Source organism: Rattus norvegicus, chromosome 3 (assembly GCF_021556685.1).
Source record: "Rattus norvegicus strain SHRSP/BbbUtx chromosome 3, alternate assembly SHRSP_T2T, whole genome shotgun sequence".
Lineage (NCBI taxonomy): Eukaryota > Metazoa > Chordata > Mammalia > Rodentia > Muridae > Rattus > Rattus norvegicus.
This window is the reverse complement of record NC_141536.1, coordinates 100,025,045-100,046,774: the sequence shown is the minus strand read 5'-3', so window position 1 is coordinate 100,046,774 and position 21,730 is coordinate 100,025,045. Positions and strand designations below refer to the sequence as shown.

The 21,730-nt window shown below is 43.5% G+C and overlaps 1 protein-coding gene and 1 long non-coding RNA gene across 3 annotated transcripts in view; one reads left to right on the top strand and one right to left on the bottom strand.

The window, feature by feature from the left end:
• The window catches only part of Scg5 (secretogranin V), a 44,338-nt gene that overhangs the window by 9,329 nt on the left and 13,279 nt on the right, over positions 1-21,730 (top strand). For both annotated transcript variants that reach the window (NM_013175.4, XM_087649702.1), the window contains 1 exon segment: positions 19,548-19,697. In NM_013175.4, the coding sequence (NP_037307.2) occupies positions 19,548-19,697 (150 nt within the window).
• LOC147995634 (uncharacterized) lies at positions 7,398-11,697 on the bottom strand. The gene is made up of 3 exons (XR_015683714.1): positions 11,647-11,697; positions 9,433-9,586; positions 7,398-7,855 (listed from the first exon to the last, which is right to left on the bottom strand). It is a non-coding gene; the product is annotated as an uncharacterized LOC147995634 (long non-coding RNA).

The window sequence follows — 21,730 nt, the reverse complement described above, 5'->3', positions numbered from 1 at the left end:
CTTGTGACTTTATGACCATTTCCGCAAAAGTTCCAAAAGTGGAACATGCTGTAGATGAACATTAGGTGCTGCTGAAAGGCACGTTTGTGATGACTTAGAAATCTGGCCTGCAGTGACTTGCTGATCTCTCGGGCCGTTTACACCAACCAGCATCCTCCCAGAGTGCCCACTAATACATTTCCACCTTTATTCATGCAACAAGTAACTACATTCTTACATCGTTCCAGGAACTCCGGCCTTCCTGTGTTCCAAAACTCTATGTACTGCTCTCTTAGAGTTTTGTAAACCAACTACAAATCGGGCATTATCTTAACCTCTCTGTGAGGATTCAGCTCTGGTCAGAGGAAGATAGCCGTTTTCTAGAACATGAGGGTCGTGGCAGGTTTTGCTTGCCGTGCTCTTCTTCCTATGCCAGTTGAGGTTCGCATTGGTCTTCAAGAGCCATTCACAGATAGGACTAAGAAAGATAACACACAAGAAAGATCTGGAAATATGGGCTGGGTTTTTGCTCAGCACCTCTCTCCAGCGAAGTGGCGAGCTAAATGAGAAACGGTAAAGAGGAGCTACAGGCCCACCCAACGTCTCCCACCCCGACCTGCAGCCTTAGTTTAAGGAGCCTGAAAATGAGATACGGAAGGGACACGAGAAGCTTAGTGCATGTTTGTGGTGTACTGCGCTAGAAGCTGAGAGTCCTATACACAGATTATTACAGAACCAGTCCTGTCCGGATCAAGGCACTGAACCAGGGAAGCTGACACTGGAATCATCACCATCATGCTTGAGCAGCTTCTGTGAGGATGTATATCATGGAGACATGGGTTTGAGTAGCATAAGTAAAGAAAAAATAAAACCTTCTTTTTAGCCATTGTGTCAATACAGACTGGTTACAGGGTAGGGTAGGGGTGGCAGGAAAGGCCATTTGAGGCTGTCAGCAGGTTTGTCTAGGTCAGAACAATGGCTAAACAAGGCAGGTGGTGTATCCTGCCCAGCCCCTAAGCTCACACAGGGAGCCTCTACCGGAGCCCACCTTGTACTTGTCCCTGAGTGCTTCACCTGGTCATCACCTCAGCGGCGATGGCAGTAGTGGTCAGTGGTGTTGGCAGGAGGACAGTTCATATATTTCTGTCTGCACTGGTCAAATCCATGCACGGAGCTCACGAGCGCCATTGGAATACCAGGAGACAGAGGCCGGCGTCCCATCCGCTTGGTATTTATGAGTGTTACTCAGCATAAGTCAAATACTCCGTGAAGTGAGCCTCTCCCTTTTCCAGGCGGCTGTTCACTTGGACACATTTGTTAATAAACGCCCAGAGGGGCGAACACTGATCCGTTATGGCATTTTTAGAATATCCTCAATATACAGATGGGGGAGGGGTGCTCAACCCACAGGAAAGAGACCTGACCAAGGCAGAGTGACACTTACCTAGGGGCTGAGATGACTGTGCTCTCCCAGGAGGGGACTCAGGAACTGGTAATCATCCTCCCCAGGAAACTTTCCTAATTTTTTTGTTGCCCTAAGCAGAGGGGACAGCCTAGGTCTGCCTTACTGAGGAAGGCCCACGGGACCTTCCTAAGGCCATCTCCTAGTGGGACAGCTCAGCAGGCTTCCCTGAGCACTTTGGACAGAGGGGTGAATGACTAACGCTTTTCCCCCCAAGCAGTGGGAACGGATGGGCATGCTGGGAAGAATTCCTTTGCTCTAAACCACTGAGCGTGCCTGTCTCCTGAATCCAACCAACTAGTCTCTTCCCTTGTCTCTTCCCCTCTCCCCATGTTTCCAGGCCTTCAGCAGATGGTGGGAGGAACCATTTGTTGAGTCTGTCCAGACCCTGAATAGTTCTTGGTCACTGAAGTGTGTAAAAACATGGCAACGATGTAGGTGCTATTGTCTAAACATGTTTACAAAGAAAGGGGAGAAAGAGCAGTTATTCTGACAGACAATGATACATCGCACTAATACTGTAAGGCCTTTTCTTTTAATGTGTGAACAGTGAATAGGACTGTTGGCATCGGCTCTCATTTAACTAGGCCTGTATACAGCACACTAGAGCCTGGTAAGTGCCTCTGGCTTTTTTTACAGGCAGAGTTTTGGTGCCTTGGGGTCTGGGCCATGGACCAGCAAGATGTGTCTGCAGGCAGGGAGTGGTCAGTTCACTCCCAGCTGGCCAGATGGGGAAGGCTGGCTACAGTAAACTGCCAGGACCTCCTTCACATTCCTCCTGAAGCCTACTTGCCCTACGAAAGCCCTTCTCATGCCCCTGCCTCAGGATGTCTGTGCTGTTGAGGTTGGTCAGATAACCTCCCTAATTTTCAGGGAGGACATTAAAAGTGTGAGGAGCTGAGAAGCCGCTGGCAGAGTATGTCCTGCTCTGGGTTGCAGCAGCAGCAGCGGTGCTGCTCTGATGGAGGAGTCAGTAAGAATGGGGCAGCACTTGGGATTGGAGCTCTGCTCTCGATAGAATGTGCTAAGTGTCTAGAAGCAGAGATGTAGGATTCATTCTGCAAAGGTGGAGATACAAGCAGCCCGGATGGCTAAATGAGTTCCAGAAGATGATGTGCAGCCTTTGTGGACAATGGGACATGCATGGTGACACTAGTGTCCCATGTCCTCTGGTGTCCTCATGCCTCTCACATACTCCGCAGTCTTCTAACCATGGGGTATGCCTTGTAGGGCAGGAGGCCAATCTTTTGCTTGCATTGTCCCCTGAACTCAGAACATACGCCTCCATGAGTTCTTGTTTAACAATAGGGTAGAATGATGAATTCTTTTTCGTCCTTTCTACCCAGTGCTAAAGCTCTAAAATCTGGAGGAAATATGATAACACTTACCTAGCCTCAAAAATATGTTTGAGGGGGAGCTGGATGGCTCAGTGGTTAAGAGCACTTGCTGCTCTTTCAGAGGACCAAGGTTCAGTTCACAGCAACCATATGGTGGCCCAGCACCATGTATCACTCCTGTCCAGAAACCTGATGCTTTCTCCTGGCCTCCACAGCTACTAGGCACACACACACATGTGGTGTGCATACACATATGTGGACAAAACATTTATACACATAAAATAAGCGTTTATGTTTATTAAATACTTGAAATAGATAGAATCTCCATGTAAAGGGTAAGAAGAGGTCTGTACAATACTTATTCAAAGGAAAATGTTTTAGTAGAAAGGAAATAATCCCCATTTTATGTCTACTGTGGCCAAGTACAGTATATATTGCAATTTTCGTCCTCATAAATCCTATGTGGATAGTTCTGTTTTACAACGGAAGTGGTTGAACAGTACAAAGACAGGTCAAGGGCGTAGAATCTAGATTTGGCTCACTTATATTTGAATCTAGAGCAGAATTTGCACTCTCACCACTGTTCATAATCTGTCTAGGCTGCAACATTACCTACTGATGGCCTGCACCCCTAGCCTCTGCCCAGTAGAGGGCGGTAGATTTTCCCAAGTGGAAAAACTAAAAACATCTTCAGGTGATTTTTAATACTCCTTGGAGGTTAAAATCTTCTGTTGAAATTTACTTCTCTGCAATATATATGTGCACGTGGATGTCTGTGTATATGCATATGCATATGTATATATGTATATGATATAATGTATATATACAGATATACATTATGTATGTATGTATGTATGTATGTATGTATGTATGTATATCCCTCCTTCCTTTTCCTCTCTTCCTTCCTGTCTTTCTTACCTCTGCACATTCAAAACAAAATTTGAGGAGTATCTTTATGGACTCTAATTATGTTTAAACCTTTCTTATCATAAAAGTAATAAAAACATTATATATCATTAGTATGAAATGTTGAAGATTGTTTATGGTCTTACCACTTAGAAGTTTCCACTTTTGGCATCTTTTTGGTTTATTTATTTGTGTGTGTTGTGTGTGTTTTTGTGTGTGTCCCTTTCACTTTGGTAATTTCCTCTTAATGGGTAGCCTTGAAAATAACACTTCAAGTAAAGGTTTTACAATTATCTGTGGGGAAGTTGCTGGGGGCTATGTGCACATGACTGCAGAGGCCAGAAGATATGTGATCCCTGGGTCACATGAGGTTGTAAGCTTACTGTTGTGGGTGCTGGGAACTGAACTCAGGTCCTCTGTAAGAACAGTAAATGTTCTTGACCACTGAGCCATCTCTCTTACTTTCATAAATAGGGTTTATTCGTAATTCACATGTAATATTCCAGCAAGATATTTTCTATATCCTAACAAGTTAGTGCATTATTTTTAGTAACTGGATTATATCCCATTATATGAATACACGCAGTACAAACATTCCCCACGTGGTGAGCACTTAGCATTTTCCCAATTCGTTATTTTCATAAACATTTCCTTATGACTATATTTGCACATGACCCTTCGTGTAGACTCTTGATAAATTTTCTAGGGTGTGCATTTCTGGGAAAAGAATAATTTGACCAAACTCTTTATATATTTTTAGGTTCTATTTTCTAAGTACTGCCAAGTTATTCTCAACTGCTTAATAGATATCTGTAGTGTTTCTCTCCCTCCATCCCCTCTCTCCTCCTCTCCCTCTACTCTCTATCTCTCCTCTCCTCACAGGAAGGTTTTTTCTACGAGCACTGCCCTTTAAAAAACCCCTTGAAAGGTAAAATTGGTATCTTACTGCTTTAATTAGTATTTCTTTTGTGATCTGCAAACTTGAACGTCTTTCCTTCCGTGTGTTTTTCTTTATTCGTGTTTGTTAACAAAATGCATTTCTTCTTCACAATTGTACCTGGCCCTTTCATATTGCCTGCCTTGCGTGCCATGTGTTTTCACATTCAGACTTGTCACAAACATTTTTCTAAGATTTTTATACAACTAGAGTGATACTGCGGTGAAAATCCAAGAGAAATCATGAACTTATTTGTGCAATGGCCACCAGGTGGTGCCATTGGCTCAGCAGAGAATCATTGTCCTGGCAAGTAGGAGGCTATCAACTGAAACGTGGTCATGAGGTGGGCTAGGCCTTGAGAGCTCTTCACCTGCACAGAACGCCATTGGTCGGTTTGTAATTAACATGACAGTGATCATGAATGGCCCGATGCATTTGTGTGTGCTCTGGGACAGAAGGTCAGGGCCATTTCTGTTTTTGTTTAAAATAGGTAACAGCTGTATTTTACACAGTACACAGTTGCCTAATAAACTATACAGTTTCATTGTGTTTGTGTCACAAAAATCCATTTTAGACTATTTTTGTCATTCCAGAAAACAAAACACTTTTTCTTTGTCATCCCTGTCCTCTCTCCAGTCTCACTGTCCCCTTTCCCAATATCCCAAAAAACACTGACTAATCTCGATTCTGTCTACTGGCTTACTTGTCACAGTGATTTAATGTAAATGAAGCCTCCTATAAGTGTTCTTTGTGATGAGGATTCTGTTGCTTTAGGCTTACCAGTACTGCCCCACCGGACTTCCTGGCAGGAGACATGAGCACTTTCAGGTCTGCCTGAAACAGTGATCTTTCTATCTGATGGCTCTTCCCTGGTTAGCCGGGAATGCTGGGATGGAAGATTCCAGGGCCCCAGGCCTTCCAGGAGCTTGGGTTTGGTGCACTGGGCATCTATGGCTTGTTTGTTAGTAACTCTCATGACCCCACTGACAACTGAGCTGGCAGCAGTGGGGAGGTCAATCTGGAGAGAAAGAAAAACCAGGTTTTAAATGGAGTCATGAGAGAAACAGACCCTTTCCCTGTGACCTGCTGTGCCAGCGTCAGCTTCAGTCCCCCGTCCCTGAGCAGGCTGTAATGCTGCCTCCTATCAACTGGTCACCCTTGACTTAGCCTGACAACAGGACATATCTGAAGGCCATCAAAACTAAGGACATCGGCCTTACTTACTGTTCAGCTGGCAAGACTCTCAGCACAGCATAGCAGAAAGAATACTTAATCTAATGCCTGAAGCTCACCAGAAAATTCCACTGACTGGTGCCTGGGGCTGTTATGAATATCCAGTGAGAAGTGACACACTAAAGCAAACTGGCACATGAGACAGAATCAAGGGACAGGGTGGGACGTTTGGGAACTTCTGTCCACCCACCACATTTCATAGTAAATTGAGTCTGAAGCGGTGACGTTCTTTGCTGAAGGCCTGTGACAGCTGTTGATGGAAGGTCAATTGCGGATCTGGGAGTCACGCCTTTGCTTCCTCTTCTCTTCCTTTGCCCACCCTTTCCCAACTCCCTTCCTTGGGATCAAAAGAATCGGATCCAGTCACTTTAACCGATCTACTGGATCTGTAAATATTTGTGCTGAATGGGCATGAGTTAAAATAATGGCATCTGAAGAAACCATAGATGGCTTTAGGAACATCAGAGAGCAGTGTCAAGTTCAGCCAGGCCTGAGTCTTATGCAATTGGGAAACTCATGTTAAGAAAAACAATTCGAACTTGTATTTCAAAAGGGCTGGGATAGATGGCTCAGTAGTTAAGAACACTGACTGCTACTTCAGAGGATCAAGGTTGGATTCCCAGCATCCACATGGCACCTTCTAACTGTGTCTAACTACAGTTCCAGGGAACCCAGTGCCCTCTTCTGAACTCCACAGGCATCAAACGTGCACATAACCCATAGACATGCATGAAGTCAAAACACCCATTCATGTACAAATGGAAAATAACAATGATCACTGCAAGGCCTTTGAAGCAGCACATGCAGTGTGGGGCCTCGTTCAAGGTCCCTGTCAGTTTACCGATAGCACTTTGTAAAAATAGGATAGATCTTCTCATTATAGAAATGGCACTGAGAAGCATTGTATAACCCTCTACACTCATGAATGAGGACAATCCTAGAAACAGATGTGTACTGAACACTTGTTTCAGGTGAGGAACACCAAAGAGAGCAGCACGGTCAGGAAAGTGCTGTCTCACTCGGGATGTGTGTGGCACTGAAGCCAGGGTAGAGACCGAGGCTGGTGTCCTTCCCAGTTACCCTGTCTCAGTTTGTTCTCAGAGAATCTTTCCTAACCATTCTTCTTCCAAATCCTTTGTCCAAAGGGAAGTTAGATCAGCATGAATAAAGCCCTTTAGCATTGAGAGGTGAGAATATTCCCAAGATTTACATGAATTTTTGAAGTTCTGTGTCACTGGACAAAAAGTCCCTTAAATCCACATCACTGTCTTGAAGTGAACCAAAGGAAGATGCATGACCAGGGTTGGCCTTTCCTCAAAGTGTGCCTCATGTCCCTGAAATAATGGGACAAATGCACACCACAGTAATCTATGCCAACACCCACAAAATGTATTCTCATTCTGGAAAACAACACATTCATCCATTCTGTCTATTTAAACAATAACATCTGCATTAGACTTTTTCCCTTTGTTTTCCCCCTGTTTTCTGCCACTTCCCAAATGACACAACTTAGAAGTAGAGATACGTCCAGGCTCAGGAGAACTTGGATAGTTGGAGAAATGTTTTATTTGCTTCATTGATTTTTATCGTGGGGTCTAGGTTTGCTGAGTTTCTGTGATGAAGAGGACAGTCAGAGTTGTGGAGTGGAGCCCCACTTGGTAAACACTGCAGTGCCATTTTCCTCTCCTCAGAACGCCCTTGGATGGCAGGGAGGAGAACTGACAAGGGTCTGTGTGTCTAGCCATTGCAGATGCATCAGCTTGGAGGCCAGATTCAGTGTTCTTCGGAAGTGAGCACAGGGGAGCTCGAAAGTGACAGTGACTTCACAACACCTCCATGAAGCGCAACGAGGAGGGCTCCAGAGCCTGTGGTCTGAGGTGTGCATGTCCATTTCTGATGCCATAGCCAACCCCATTGCTTGGTGTATCACTCCCTGTTTTGAATCACAGGTTGTAGACATCTTCACGAGTGAGTAATTCTCAAACGTTTAACAAATCCATCCTAAGGGGAAAAAATGAACAATACAGGACAGCAGAAAGGTATTTGAAACATGGTTTTAATTAAGAGCATTTCCTGTTCAAAATCCTGTATGAGCCATTAAGAAAACATCTCAATAGACAAGCAGTAAAAGCCAATCCCAATAGAGATTTCGAATCTTATAATAATTGGTCGTGGGGAACGAGGCAAGACTATTCCTTAAAAAAACACTCACTTCAGGGGCCCGTGAAGTGACTCGGCAGGTAAAAGCACATTGCCGTGCAAGCCAGGAGACCGGAGTTTGATTCTCAAGACTCACATGAATTTGGAATAAGGAAACAGTCTCCACAGAGATGTTACAAACATACACACACTCATATGTCAATACTCACAGTAAAAATAAAATATCTAAAACCTCGACCACACCCCATATGATGCAAACACCCTGTGCAGCAGCCTGGTGTTTTCCAGTAGGCAAGACTATAAAAGATGCTCACAAGAACCAGAGTGGAACCGTCTGGATGCTGTCTCCCACGTAGATACTCTGTCCCGCTGCGGTGTGCCCACTGCCCAGGCACTCACTCAGTGCACCATTAGCTATTTCTTCATCCATACCCAAGTCCAAGGGAAACCAAAATGGACATGTAATAAACAAGTATTTTGTTGTTACTTATTTATAGGGAAGAAGACTAGGACTCAAAGGGTCGAGAGTGTTTGTCCAGAATTACATAAGGTTGTAAGTTGCACATGTCCTATGCATTGTAAGATGATGACCACAATTGAACTTTATTAACCATTTAATATTGGCAGGAATTCATGCCAGAAGCCTTAAGAAAAAAAATTTATCTCATCCAGATGCCATCCGGCAAATGCTGGTATTTTTAGTGTCTTCACTTTACACAAGAGGTCATACAGCCAGTTTGATGGAGCCAAGACTCAAACTCAGGCAGTCAGACTACAGAGGCTGTGCGTTTCAGAGCCTACAGCAGTGTGGCCTCCACACACATGGGTCACCAGCCCCCTATGGCAGGTGCCAGATGGGTCACGTGGATTGCCAGACTCCCTAAGTACAAACCACACAGAATATACTGAAGATAGTGTGGAAAGAGAATGTTAAACATCCCAACGACCGTTTATATCAACAGTATGTTGAAATAACAACAATTTGGATAGACTGAAATAGAGTAAAGTGAATTTATTTAGTTTCGCCTGCTTCTTTTTGCTTTCTGAAATGAAGCTATCAAACAATTTTCAATTATGCATAAGGTTTACATTATATTGCCATCAGGGGTGTTTCGGTATACTAGTCCAAAACTATATATAGAGACTGAAACTTATCCAGACAGGGGTCGATGCTCCTTCGTAACCTAGTTAACCTTTTGGTTAGGATGGTGGATTAGGAAGCTCCTAAGTGTAAGTCTCCTGTGATTTATAAACTTGAATCCCCATTATTATCACGCGTTGGTAAAAGAGAAATCAAAAGGATCAGATAAGTGATGTTTCCCTTGTCTCTAAGGAGAGCGCTCCTTGCTGACTCTGTCCTGCCTGCCATCATCCCTCTTCTGGTCTCCATAGCTTGAATTGTCATACTCCCCACTTACCTTTGTGATACCTTTCACATGTGTTTCCTGTCACATGCCTTTGGACCCCAGTGCCATCTGTAGTATCTGACATATAGTTGACAAATGACAAAAAGCCAGTCCTTTTGCTTGTGTGGTTGTTGTTGCTGTTGTTCCTGCTGCTGTCGTTTTATACCTAACGACAGTTACCAGGCAGAGATTATGTGGGTACAAAAAGAAGAAGCTGAGAATGTTTGTGGAGATGGGAAAGCCACAAGCAGAGAGACATCAATAAAACTTGGTAGAGGATTTATTTTAAGCCCCCGTCCCCCACAGCACACGCATCACATGCTCTCCCTACTCCCCTCCTCGGGACAGACTGTTTTGTAAAATGGTGATAGCTGGTAAAAGTCAGAAATAGAAAAGAATGTTCTGTTTGTCCAAAATAAATGTTGGTGTTAGCAATTTACAAAGGATACTTACTTTTCTGCGGCAGCTTTGGGTGGAGAGAGGAAACAAGAGATTGCTAATTAATGTGGTTACTCTTTGGTAAGGTCGAGTACTCTGCCGTGACTTGAAGACCTTCTTTGACCCAAACTAGGGCCCTTGTCTTATACTGAGGACAAGGGCTGAGGGTCAGGGATGGACGCTGATATTTGGAGTGATTATTTCTCCACTCTGTGTACCCATGTGTATGCTAGTATGGGCTTTATACCCCAAGGGTAGCTGGCAGATGAGACTGTGGCCTGGTATAACAGAACTGGGGCCTGTGCCCTCTCATGTCCACTCTATGTTTTTACTGTTTACTCTATGTTTTGACCATGTGCTCCTGCGGCCTGTTTCCCTTAGGTCCCGGATAACTGGAAAGCGGACCCTGGGTAGACACCACTGAAGAACTTTGGGTCTGGGGCAGAGGGTCACCCACTTACCTGGAGCCCTGTGTCCACCCACCCTCATCATTCCCTTTTCCTGTGGCTTCTGTGGCTCTTTATTTGTTGAAGTTTTAACCTTCTCCTCAGAGTGTGATCCTCTCTGATTAGGAGTTTCTGAACTGTTTCCCAGGACCTAGTTTGGCCTCTGCCCCTGCTTACCTTGCTTTCTGACTATCTACCATTCTCAAATTGGCTTTGTACACTACTCTCCATACACAAGACCGTGTCACAACTTCAACTGATCCATTAGCTGTAAACCAGGGGGCTTGGAGGTCCTGTTGGTCTATCAGTGCTCCGAGATCAAACTGCCTTAGAGGTCTTTTAAGATATGGATATGTTACATGACGGGTTACAGTTGAATCACTGCTCCTTATTGTGAGATGGTGCATAGGCCTGGGGGACAAAACAGCTTTGGGGAAAGGATGTTGTGATGAGTGCAGCTTCAGAAAGCAAAGTGCAACGCAGGTAGAAGCGGATGCTGGACCACTGGCGTTAACACGGTCTCTTTCCTAATGTTTCCTGTGTCCTCACCTAACCCCAACCACTCCACAAGCCATGTGCCACTTTATTTTCAAGTACTGCTGATATGTTAACATGGCTTCCACTCTGGTGGGCCATATAATTTCACACGGAATCAGAATTAAAGTTTTTAAAGCATCAAAAATGGGCCTTTTTTTTAAATCTCAGTATAAAAGTGTGCTTGGCCTCTATATAATTCAATGAGTTGATCCTTTATTTCAGACAGCAAATAAAAGTGATATGAAGAAGGTATAAGCACTTCGGCAAATTACTTACTCAGAATGGCTTTTCTCAAACCTGTCAGATCTTAAGTCTCCTAGAAATTGTCTCATGTCCTTATTATTCTGTTTAATTCTTTGCATTTTGTATGTACGGAGAGAGAGAGAGGCAAGTCTCACGATGGCTTCACGAAAATTAAATTCTTAGAGTAAAATTTGAACTTTGGCAATTGAGTAAACAGCCAAAACAAACATTTTCTTCTTTTGAAAAGCAAGCAGTGTCTAAGCAAAATACCTTAAAAGTGAACTAAAAAGCTTTCCTAAAATAAACAGCTTTGCCCGGGATCCTAAATTGGGACCACATGGAGATGTGGAGCCTATGAATGCAGTGTCCCTGTACCACAGCTCTGCCTTTGCTGCTCGCGTGCTCGAGTAGCTCTTGCAGCCTCTGGTCTCGAAGGAGCCCTAGGGTTTTAGATCCTAGCAAGAGGAGGAGAAGACAGAAGAAAGAAGAGGAATGAAAGCAAATGCCTTTCAATCCAAAGCATCTGAATAACCAGTTTCACTCCTGGATCTGCCAGACTCACCCAGTGCAGATCTCTCTATGCTGGCTTGTGGAGCTGATCCTGTGAAAGGCCAGGTGAAAACCTGGGGGCGGGGTTCAAGAAGAGTAAGCAAACCGCCTAGGCCAGCCCCCGCCCCGTGGCAAAGCGAAGAGAAGCCAAGAGGGCAGAGATAAAATCATTCCTTGGTTTTCCCCATTTACTAAGTGCTCTGTGCTTTGGGGTCACATGTCATGAGTAAGGAATGTAGTTGTTGCAATATAAGCCTTGTCTATTTTAAACATCCTTCATTATAGGAGACGGACTCCGCACCATCCATGTTGAAGAGTGAAGGGTGAAATGCTTATTTCCTCGTGCTGGAAGCACGTCTGTCTTCCACCATGTTCTCATGGTCTGCCGTATCAAGTGGGCAGTTACATCAGATGCTCGTCCACGACATCTTTTGTCCCATTTAAGTAGATGTTCCTTGAGAGTGGTGGTGTGAGTGGGTTTGGGAAAGACTGCTCTGAGATCAAAGAGAAAAATGAGCTTAGTATATATTTAACTAGTTTTAACTGGTAGGGGCTTATAGATATTATCAAATATGTGTCAATTGTTTTGCACATTCGCTTAAAACCTCAAATGCAGGACTGTGGTCTTTGGAATGAAAGACATGTAGGATATTGATTGTGGCTCTGTGAGTTGCGCTGTTAGGAAAGAGCTGCATAGTGAAACAAGCACCTGATATGTGTTGAGTGCTTAGTAGTGTCCAGGCACTAAGGTGGGCGTTTTGTGTAGTACACAGTGTCTGGTTTGATTCCCCTACACACATCTCATTCCTGCGTTAGACCGGAGGAATCTCAGACCCAACTGGGAGATTAAGGAATGGCACGCCATGGTAGCAGGTGTGCTTGAATCCAGTCCCAAACATCAGGAATCGATAATGGTTCTTCCTATAACAGGAGTTCTGTTGTCTATGACTCCCTAGCTAAAGAAAATAGTGGCTTTTCATAAATATGCCTGACTGCTAGACCATTTGTTTCTCAGAAGAAATCATGGTGTGTGGTGTGTGTGTGTGTGTGTGTGTGTGTGTATGTGTGGTGTGTGTGTGTATGTGTGTGGTGTGTGTGTGTGTATGTGTGTGTGTATGTGTGTGGTGTGTGTGTGTGTGTGTGTGTGTGTGTGTGTGTGTGTGTGTGTCTATCATGTCAGGGACAAAATCCCGAAACGCTCAGAGCAAAGGAGACTGAGTGAACCCCTCAGAGTTCAACCCCTCAAACACAGCTCTTCCCAGGGCCCTAGTGCTTCCTATGCTCCCTAATGCTACACATGGACTGTGTCCAGCCTCCTCCTCACTTTCCACCCCTGCTCTGTGGCTTTTAAAACGAGGACTCAGATGCCTCTGTTACTTCACTTCTCTCCGTCTTGCCTGCAGGATGAGAGCCTCTGTTTCTTTCCTCACTTCATTTCGAATTTCTATAGATAAAGTCTCTCTTGCACCTCAGCTTTCTCTGAAGTGTCTGAAGGGAGTGGGGTTGGGGCAAGAACAAGAAGATGAAGCCAGGCCCCCTTTAGAACAGTTTTGTGGCTGCTCTACTCTCCTAGACGGTGATTGACAAAAGAAAGCGGGTGGTGGCTTCCTAAGTGATGGATGGAGACACTGGAGGAACCCAAGATGGGACTGAAGTGTATTTTTAGTGTCTGCAGCTTGTGGCAACATAAGTGAAAACTGCTGGATCCCTTCCCTTCCACTGAATGGCTTGTATTGAAGAGTCTATGCCCTCTCCCTGCCAGACTTTCCTCACGAACTCCCCTTTTATGAGTTGGGTGACTAGCTCCTTGGCACCAGGCTGCCCCGCCACAATTCTCCTTTATTGCTTAGCATTGATGCCCAACCTCATGGCTCCACAGACAGCCTCAGCATGGGGCGAGGGGCACTGATGGAGCTCTGCTGGCTGCAAGCTTGTCAGGGTGTTACCAAATTGTGAGGCAAAGTCTGCTGGGCAGGGATCCGTCTGGACACACTGAGTCTTCTGGCATGAGGCGGCAATCAGACACGAAGGAACTTCAGGAGTGAGGACAGAGGCTGGCTTCCCATCTCAGAGTGTTTCTGCTGGTACCTTGCCTCCACAGTGGGAAGCCAAACCCCTGGTCACTGATGTATTTGACCCTCCTCCCCTGAGGCTAGATAGAAACTACCAACGATACCAGTTATCCTGACAGGTCATTCTGCCACTGCTGCACCAGAACTGAAGCTAATCTTAGCAGGAAAAAAAAAGGAAAGCCACTGAAGAGAGTGTTCGTGGGCTGCACCAGGCCCTATGGCATGCTTCTGATGTCTTTCAGAGTAGAAACCATGTTGGCAGAGTACCCATATTCCAGAATTTTCTTACGAGAAGTAACCCTTGTCCTAAGGACCTCACTAGAGCTCCACAGGGTAGAAAAGTGCTTTGAAGCTGTTGAATCATGTGTGACCCAAACATGGGAGAGTGATGAGGGAAAGAGAGGAGACCAGGCCCTGTCTTTAGTTGTTCCTGTTTCTGACCACCATTGGTCTCTACGATGATGGTTCCATATGGTTGTGTCTTGGTGTGATGAGATAAGCTCTCTAAAAGACATCACCACGTCCAGGGAACTTTACCAGCAAGGGACATGCTTTACTGGCAATTCTATAGGACTCGTTGGAATGAGAAGTGGGGCCAGAAGGGCTTTCCTGTGAAAACGAGAGAGTGCCTCTCTACCCAGAGTACAGCTTGAAATCAAAAGATGTCACCACAACTGCAGTTCCCTTAGTTCCAAACCTCGAGTGACTTTGCAAACACTTTCCCATAGCCACAATGGGAACACTAAATTCCAGGAAGCAGGAGTAACACCCTAGGGTGCTCTCAGAGCTAACTTAATCTTACTTTATTCACTGTTCTAAAACATGTGGCTGTCATATTTTAAGTTTTGCCACTGAAAACCCATTGACAAGAGCATTAGCCTGGGAGACGGAGATACACAAACTTAGGCCCCACCTCTTTGTCTACTGCATGAAAATCTGCATTTGACCAAACACCTGAGTGCAGCCCTGGTAAGGAAAAGCAGGGACAGGGGCTTTAATGCCCAAGCTCACTTTAATTTTAATCATGTAATCACTATAAAAGGGTGTGATATGGCTGGAATTAACAGCTTCCAAGAAGGGATGAAACAAGGACTTAAAAAACCAGCTGGGACTATTTAACAGAGTTTTCTTGCGTCCTTTAGAGTAGAGAACACCATGTGGCTCTGTAGTCATTGATGTCAACAGTGATAATCCAAGATTATTATAAAGAAGCCAAACCACATTCTCAAGGTAAGATTTAGATGTCCAACGTTTTCTTTGAATGATTAGAAAAAATGATTGTCGACCTTAATACGGATGTTTCAGTCATCTGGATACTGTGGGGAGATTCATCTTCTCTAACAAAGAGAGATGCAACACCACAGTTGGAAGCCTCACTTGGGATTTGGCTCATGGAGACTCAGATGACTTTAGAATACTGTGTAATACTATAGATTTACCCTATAAAAAGCTTGGAATTCATTCAATGCACCAGAAAGCCCATACCCAATCAAGGCTAGATAAAATTTAGGGATTTATTGGTATTTAGTTTTTATAACTTCACTTTTTGCATACTGATACCTAGCCAAAATCATTTAAATGGTAACATTCTGTTAGCTCCTTGGCACCAGGCTTCCCCACCACAATTCTCCTCTATTGCTTAGCCCTGATGCCCAGCCTCATGGCTCCACAGACAGCCTCAGCATGGGGGGAGACACCATGGCCATAGCAACTCTTACAGAAGAAAACATTTAATTGGGGATGGCTTACAGTTTCAGAGGTTCAGTCCAGTATCGCCATGGAGGGAAGCAGGCAGACATGGTGTTGGAGACATAGTTGGGAGTTCTACATCCAGATGCAGACATCAGGAAAAGAGCGCCACTGAGTCTGGCTTGGGGTTTTGAAAACTTCAAAACCCACCTCCAGGGACATGCTTTCTTTAGCAATGCTACACCTCCTAATCTATTCAAATAATGCCACTCCCTGGTGACCAAGAATTTGAGTCTCAATCCATGAGCCTATTGGGGGGCCTTTCTATTCAAACTACCACACCCTCCAATGCTCAATCTTGATAGATTTTAGATATTTTGTCTAAGTGTTGATATATAGAATATGTTTAATAGAGATTTTAAGTTGATTGAATAATGACTTTTAAATACATTTGGCTGATGTGAGTTAAGGAGGCTGAGGTAAGTGGACCAAGCAGAAACTACAGTATCACAGCATGTTGGCTAGTATAGCATGTGATGTAACAGACCTATTCTAAACAATATAATGAATCAGAAAGGTAACATTTGGTTGCATACGCCACTATTTTCTAGATGTGCACAGGTCAGCATCTTTGACATCTACGAGGCCCCTACAGTACCTGCCTCAGTGCGTGCATCTGGACTCAATGTCATTAAGTATGATTTGAAAAGAGTTTGTGTTTTAACATATCTACCTAGTTGTAAACATCTGCTGCTACCTAACAAGTGCTACATTCATTTAAATGGCACCGTGCACAGAGGTAAATAGAGCTCTGGCAGGCTTTCCATAAGGGAAACTGTGTTTGCTTCCTTCATTAATTACTAATGGAGCATTAAAACATGCACTCCCTCTGAGCCAAGTTGGCTAATTCCTGGCGCTTAATTCCAGGGTGCTTTCAAAAGCAGAGACATGTATTGACACACCAGAGAGCATGCCCTGTAACAGGCATGCGGGTGACTACACTGCCAAGATCATACTAAGCTCCAAGTGTACCAGTACCAAATGCACTGATCCATTGGTTTAACCTTTGCAGTTGGAGGTTAATTTGGAAAAATAAGCATATATCCCCAGAGCACTTCTGAGAGCAGCTACTACCGTGTGACTTGGATAACTACTAAGATCCAGAATGGTTAAAAATAAAGGCAGACCAAATTCTGCCTCTCAGTGGAATGAGAGTAGCGAGCTAAGAACAGAATTACAAACCAAAGCATGATTTACAAATTAATTTCGACAGTCAATTACCAGCAGAATTAAAATGAAGAATTTATTCCCTCGGACACATCAACTAACACAGCATCGGAGTGATGACATGAAAACAATAAGAGACTGACCAGTATATATTAGTCATAGTAGATCTTTAACATGTAGCACTGTATATTTAGCATATATTTTAATATAGATTATGATAAAATATGAATAAGAATATGAAAGAAGATCATAATATTGAATATTGGCTATATTTGCTTATAAGTCACACAAAATACCTTATTTTAGATGTTTTCGTAGTTATAGTGGTCCACAATAGAAATACTTTTCTTTTCTTTTTTCTTTTTTTTTCTTTTTGATCTGTCTGTTTTCAAGACAGAATTTCTCTATGTAGGCTGTCCTGGAACTCACTGTATTCAACAAGTTGATCTCAGATTCAAATATCTGTCTGCCTCTGCCTCCCAAACACTGAGATTAAAAGCGTGTACTACTAGTGCCCCACAAAAGTGTTTAAAGTTTTACTGTATACATGTGGGTGTTCTGCCTGCATGTATGTTTGTATGCAATGCACATGCAGTGCCTATAGAAGTGAGAAGAGGGTTTTAGATACTCTAGTACTGGAGTTACAAATGGTTGTGAGCCATTGTGCGGGTGCTGATAATCGAACCAGGGTCCTCTGGAAGAGCTATCTTAACCATTGAGCCATTTCTCCATCCCCAAACATTTTTTCAAATATATAAATTCTGTAGATATCCACTTGAATTGCAGAGAAATGATATACAATATAGGCATAAACAAAGTAATGCTGCATGTTGGTGATGTCTGGATTTGAACTTTAATCAAACATAACAGAGACAGTGATGGAAAAACACCTCAGAAAGATACCAAGCTATCCCCATGACGATCCTGCTTGGAGATATTTACAGCCCCAAAGAAAACAATGTGCCTATCCAAAGAAGAACAGGTTTGGCCAAAAAGACTAAACCAATGAAGTCACAGAGGACAAGATAGCTTTGTCTGTTGGACTTAGGTAAAGTGGCCAGATGAGAAGGTCATGCTTCTCATGGACATGGAAGGATGAGGCCGTATTCCCCAGATTTGACTGTAGTTTCATATGCAACAATTAATTCTTTGATTTAGAATAGAGCACCCCCCACATGGACATCTATGAGCACCCATTGTAAATTAATGCAGCTATGAGGGAAGAACACCAGTTGCCCAGTAGAGTTGAAAAGTATAAAGTCTTCCTAAGAAAGGGTTTGGAAAAAGGAAGCTTCTTGACCTTGTAAAATGTTGGTGGTACGAGTGAAGTTGTACATGGTAGGTGTAGGTACACAGTAGGTGTAGGTACAGTGAAACATGGTATGCATGGGAACTTCTGATTCATGCATGGCATTCACGCATGCCAGGCAGATTGGATGACAGCTTATCTATTTTAAGTACAGTAAAATAAATCATGGATTCAAGGGTTGATTTTTTTTTTAAAGCAAACTAAAGGAAATATCCAAATGTTGATCGTAAGTCTGAAGAGGCAATGGTTTTACAAGTCTAGACAGATAAAAAGAGATCGCAAAGGAGAGTTAAAAACAACACGGACTATGCAAATATTAAAAACTTATGCTAGCAGAATATTCTAATAGCAACCAGAATGCAAAGTCGGACAATGTTGGGAAATGTTTGTAGAGAATGTGACAGACGAAGGCCTGATATCTTTATTAAATGAAATGTTTGTACAAATTGATAAGAGAAACATTGTAATTCTAGAAGCATAAACAGACAAGTCATGAAAGGAAAAGAAAACCAGTAAACAAACATATGGAAGATTATTTGATTGATTTGGCAGTCAAATCTATTTAAATGAACAAGAAAAATATGAAATTTTATTTTTATGAAACCCAATGCTAGCGAGGACGTTGTAAAAGTGGTGCTTTCATGTTTTAGTGATATTTAAATTAGTACCCCCTTTTTGGAAAACACTTGGCAGTACAATATCATGAGCCGTAAAAATGTTTATAGCCTTTGACCTAGTAATTTGACTTGCTTCTGGGAACTTCTCCTGAAGAAAATTAATCCAAAATATGGAAGAAATTAAAGACCTAAAATAAACTGGGAAATGCTAAGTGTCTCACAATAGAGAATAGTTAATGTGTCATGGTACACTGATTGGATGTAAAACAACGTTATCCCTCTTAAGTACCGAAATGGAGCACAGGCAGACAAATGGAAAGGTTCTTGTGATTTAATATGATATAAAGTCATATGGTATCTACATTTTTGTGTGTAGATGTGTACATGAGTGTGGGTACCCACTAACGCCTCAGGCAGTTGACACTGCTGATTGTGGGGGCTGAGAACCAAACTTGGGTGCTCTAGAAGAACAGCAGGTGATTATTCCAGACCCTGTAAAGATTTATGCAGAAAAATAATACCCAGAAGAGAACAGTTGGAACAGTCAAATTTTGAGTTCTTAAGCTGATGTTAGTGAGTTTTTTCTTTAATCCCCCCACCCCCGTTATATTCCTTCCTTCTATTAGACCTCTGTGTCTGTTGCTCCCTGTGTGTCCCTCATTCCCACCTGAGTCCATACCCAATTTCCAGAGTCCTTCTCACCTACATGAGCATTCAGAGTCCTGCTGACCTTTGTGAGCATCCAGAAACACAGTTCTATCCATGGACCTGTCTCATCTCCAAGTTCCATAATGGCGTCTTAGCATTTCTATGCATGCCATACACAGTTCGCATTCTAAGGAAATGACTGATGCACAGTGTGTGTCCATCTCTGCAGTTAAAAGTCCAAACCCCAAGAAGGCAGGACCTGTTTCCTATGCTTCCCTTGCTTACTGAGTGAGCACAGTGCTTTGTCTGCTGAGTAGATGCCAATTTAAAGATGCTTCCTCCCATGCTGCAGGGGGAGCTCACGAGGGTCTTCAGCATCTGGGTCCTTTCGGCAACATCCCCAACATCGTGGCAGAGTTGACTGGCGACAATATTCCTAAGGACTTCAGTGAGGACCAAGGCTACCCAGACCCTCCAAATCCCTGTCCTCTTGGGAAAACTGGTAAGGAACGTGGCCTTGGGTTATAATGAGAGGTAATTGGAAATTCTGACCCCAGCTACAGTGTGAGCGCTCTCTGAAGAATGTTCCTCTTTTTATTAGGGTGAGGCCTCTCTCTTCCCTGAAGCACAGAGCTCCCATGTTGGGTGGAGCAACATGGGACTTGGATATGACCAAGCCAGTATGGAGAGGCTGGCCCTGGATGACAGGAAATCTTGAGTCACTGGCTGGCATCAAACCCATCAGTCACCTTTGACTTGCTTGTAGGGTTTTGGATGGGAAGAGTGATAGACTAGCTCAGAGTGTGGGAGTCTGGAAAAGTTGATAAGATAGCACAGAGGTTCTTAAAGTGAGGTCCCTGAGCCAGCAGCAGCAGCGTAGCCTGGAACGTAACATAAACTCAACATGCGGATCCTTACACTGAATCAGACTTACTGAATCAGAAATGTTATACCTGGGTCCCAGCCATCTGTGTAGTGAGCAGCCCAGGAGCACACTGAAGTCTGAAATCTTCTATGAGAAAACAAAGGAAAGAGACCCAGAGCTCGAGCCAAGAGATCTGATTTCTAGGGTTAATGGTGCAGTATGATTTCACTTCTTTAGGCTTGTGTCTCGTCATCTATAAAAATACAACACACTCAATGCCTGAAAGAAATGTACAATGTGAGTTGCAGGTTTTTCTGAGCAAGACCTGTGGTGACATAGTACTTTGTATGTCCTTGACTCTGGGAGCAGAAAGCAGAGTAAACTGACAGAGGTAGATGAGATCCCAGTGCTAGACTCGGCCTCAGATTCTGCTTTTGCCTTTACTATCATTCTATGAAGCTAACATACTTACTCCACACTGCTTTTGTGCCTTAACAGGCAATCTAAGAAAAAAGAATCACTTGCTAAATTTAGCTACTGTTAGGGAGGACTTTTGAGACCACCTTATCATGCATGATGCAGCACAGCACAGTTGAATGGTCCAAGAATGGACCCTTGACTTGCCTCTGCCCTGGCATGCTCTCATCTGAATCATCACCCTGTGCAGATCAGTGAAGCTCCTCGATCTGACATGGCCACAGGGTTAGAAAGTTACTTTTAGAACATGTTTTCAGTCCCCTAAAATCTCAGGCATCTCAGACGGGCTTCATCTCCACAGCTTGATCTCAGTCCACTTAAAGGTACTTGAGAAATTATCACCAAAATGTTGCAAAGATGCTGCATTTGGACCACTTTGCTTGCTATCCCTCTCCCACATAATGAAGGCATTAGAAATAGCTCAGTGTGAAGTGGGGAGTCACAATGGGAGTCGTTTGGAAGACCAATAACTTCTGCACTAGCCCCCTGGGGCTCAGGACTGCCATACTGCATTCTAAAGACTTTAGTTTAGTCCTAAGAGCTAGACAGCCCTGCTAGTTGCAAATAGATCTCTCATTCTTGACTTTGACAGGTCATTATCCCTTTGTAATACACAGCGCCAAGACCTTTGAATTGGGGACCTTCTTTCCTATCCCAATCTTGTACAAATACTTGCATCCTTTGTTTCCCCCCTCTGATTTTCCACCTCATTTTATGATGCTGGGACTTGAACCTAGGCTCTCACATATGCTAAGCTGGAACTCAACCACTGAGATGCATGTCCTGCCCCTATTTCTCCCCTTTTAAAAAATGTCGTCTAAAATACATCGAAGCAGGAAGTATTCAAAACTCACTTTTAGGGGATCATACCTAGCGATTATAGATCTTATAGAAAAACAGAAGCTAGGAAAGATAACCTACCTTTTTCGGTTGAATGGAAAACATGATGCATACTTCAGTGAGCCACCACAGTTGGGCACCATGGCTTATTTCTGTAATCCTAGCCCTCCCTCAGAAGCCATTGACAAGAGGATTATGAGTTTGAGCACAGTCTGAACTACAGAGCAGGCTCTTGGTGAGAGCAATCAAAACAAAAGCAAAACTAAACAACAACAACAACAACAACAAAACAGATATCTTGGAATAAACTTTCATTTAAAGGGAGGTGGCAGAGATGGGCCTTAAACATACTG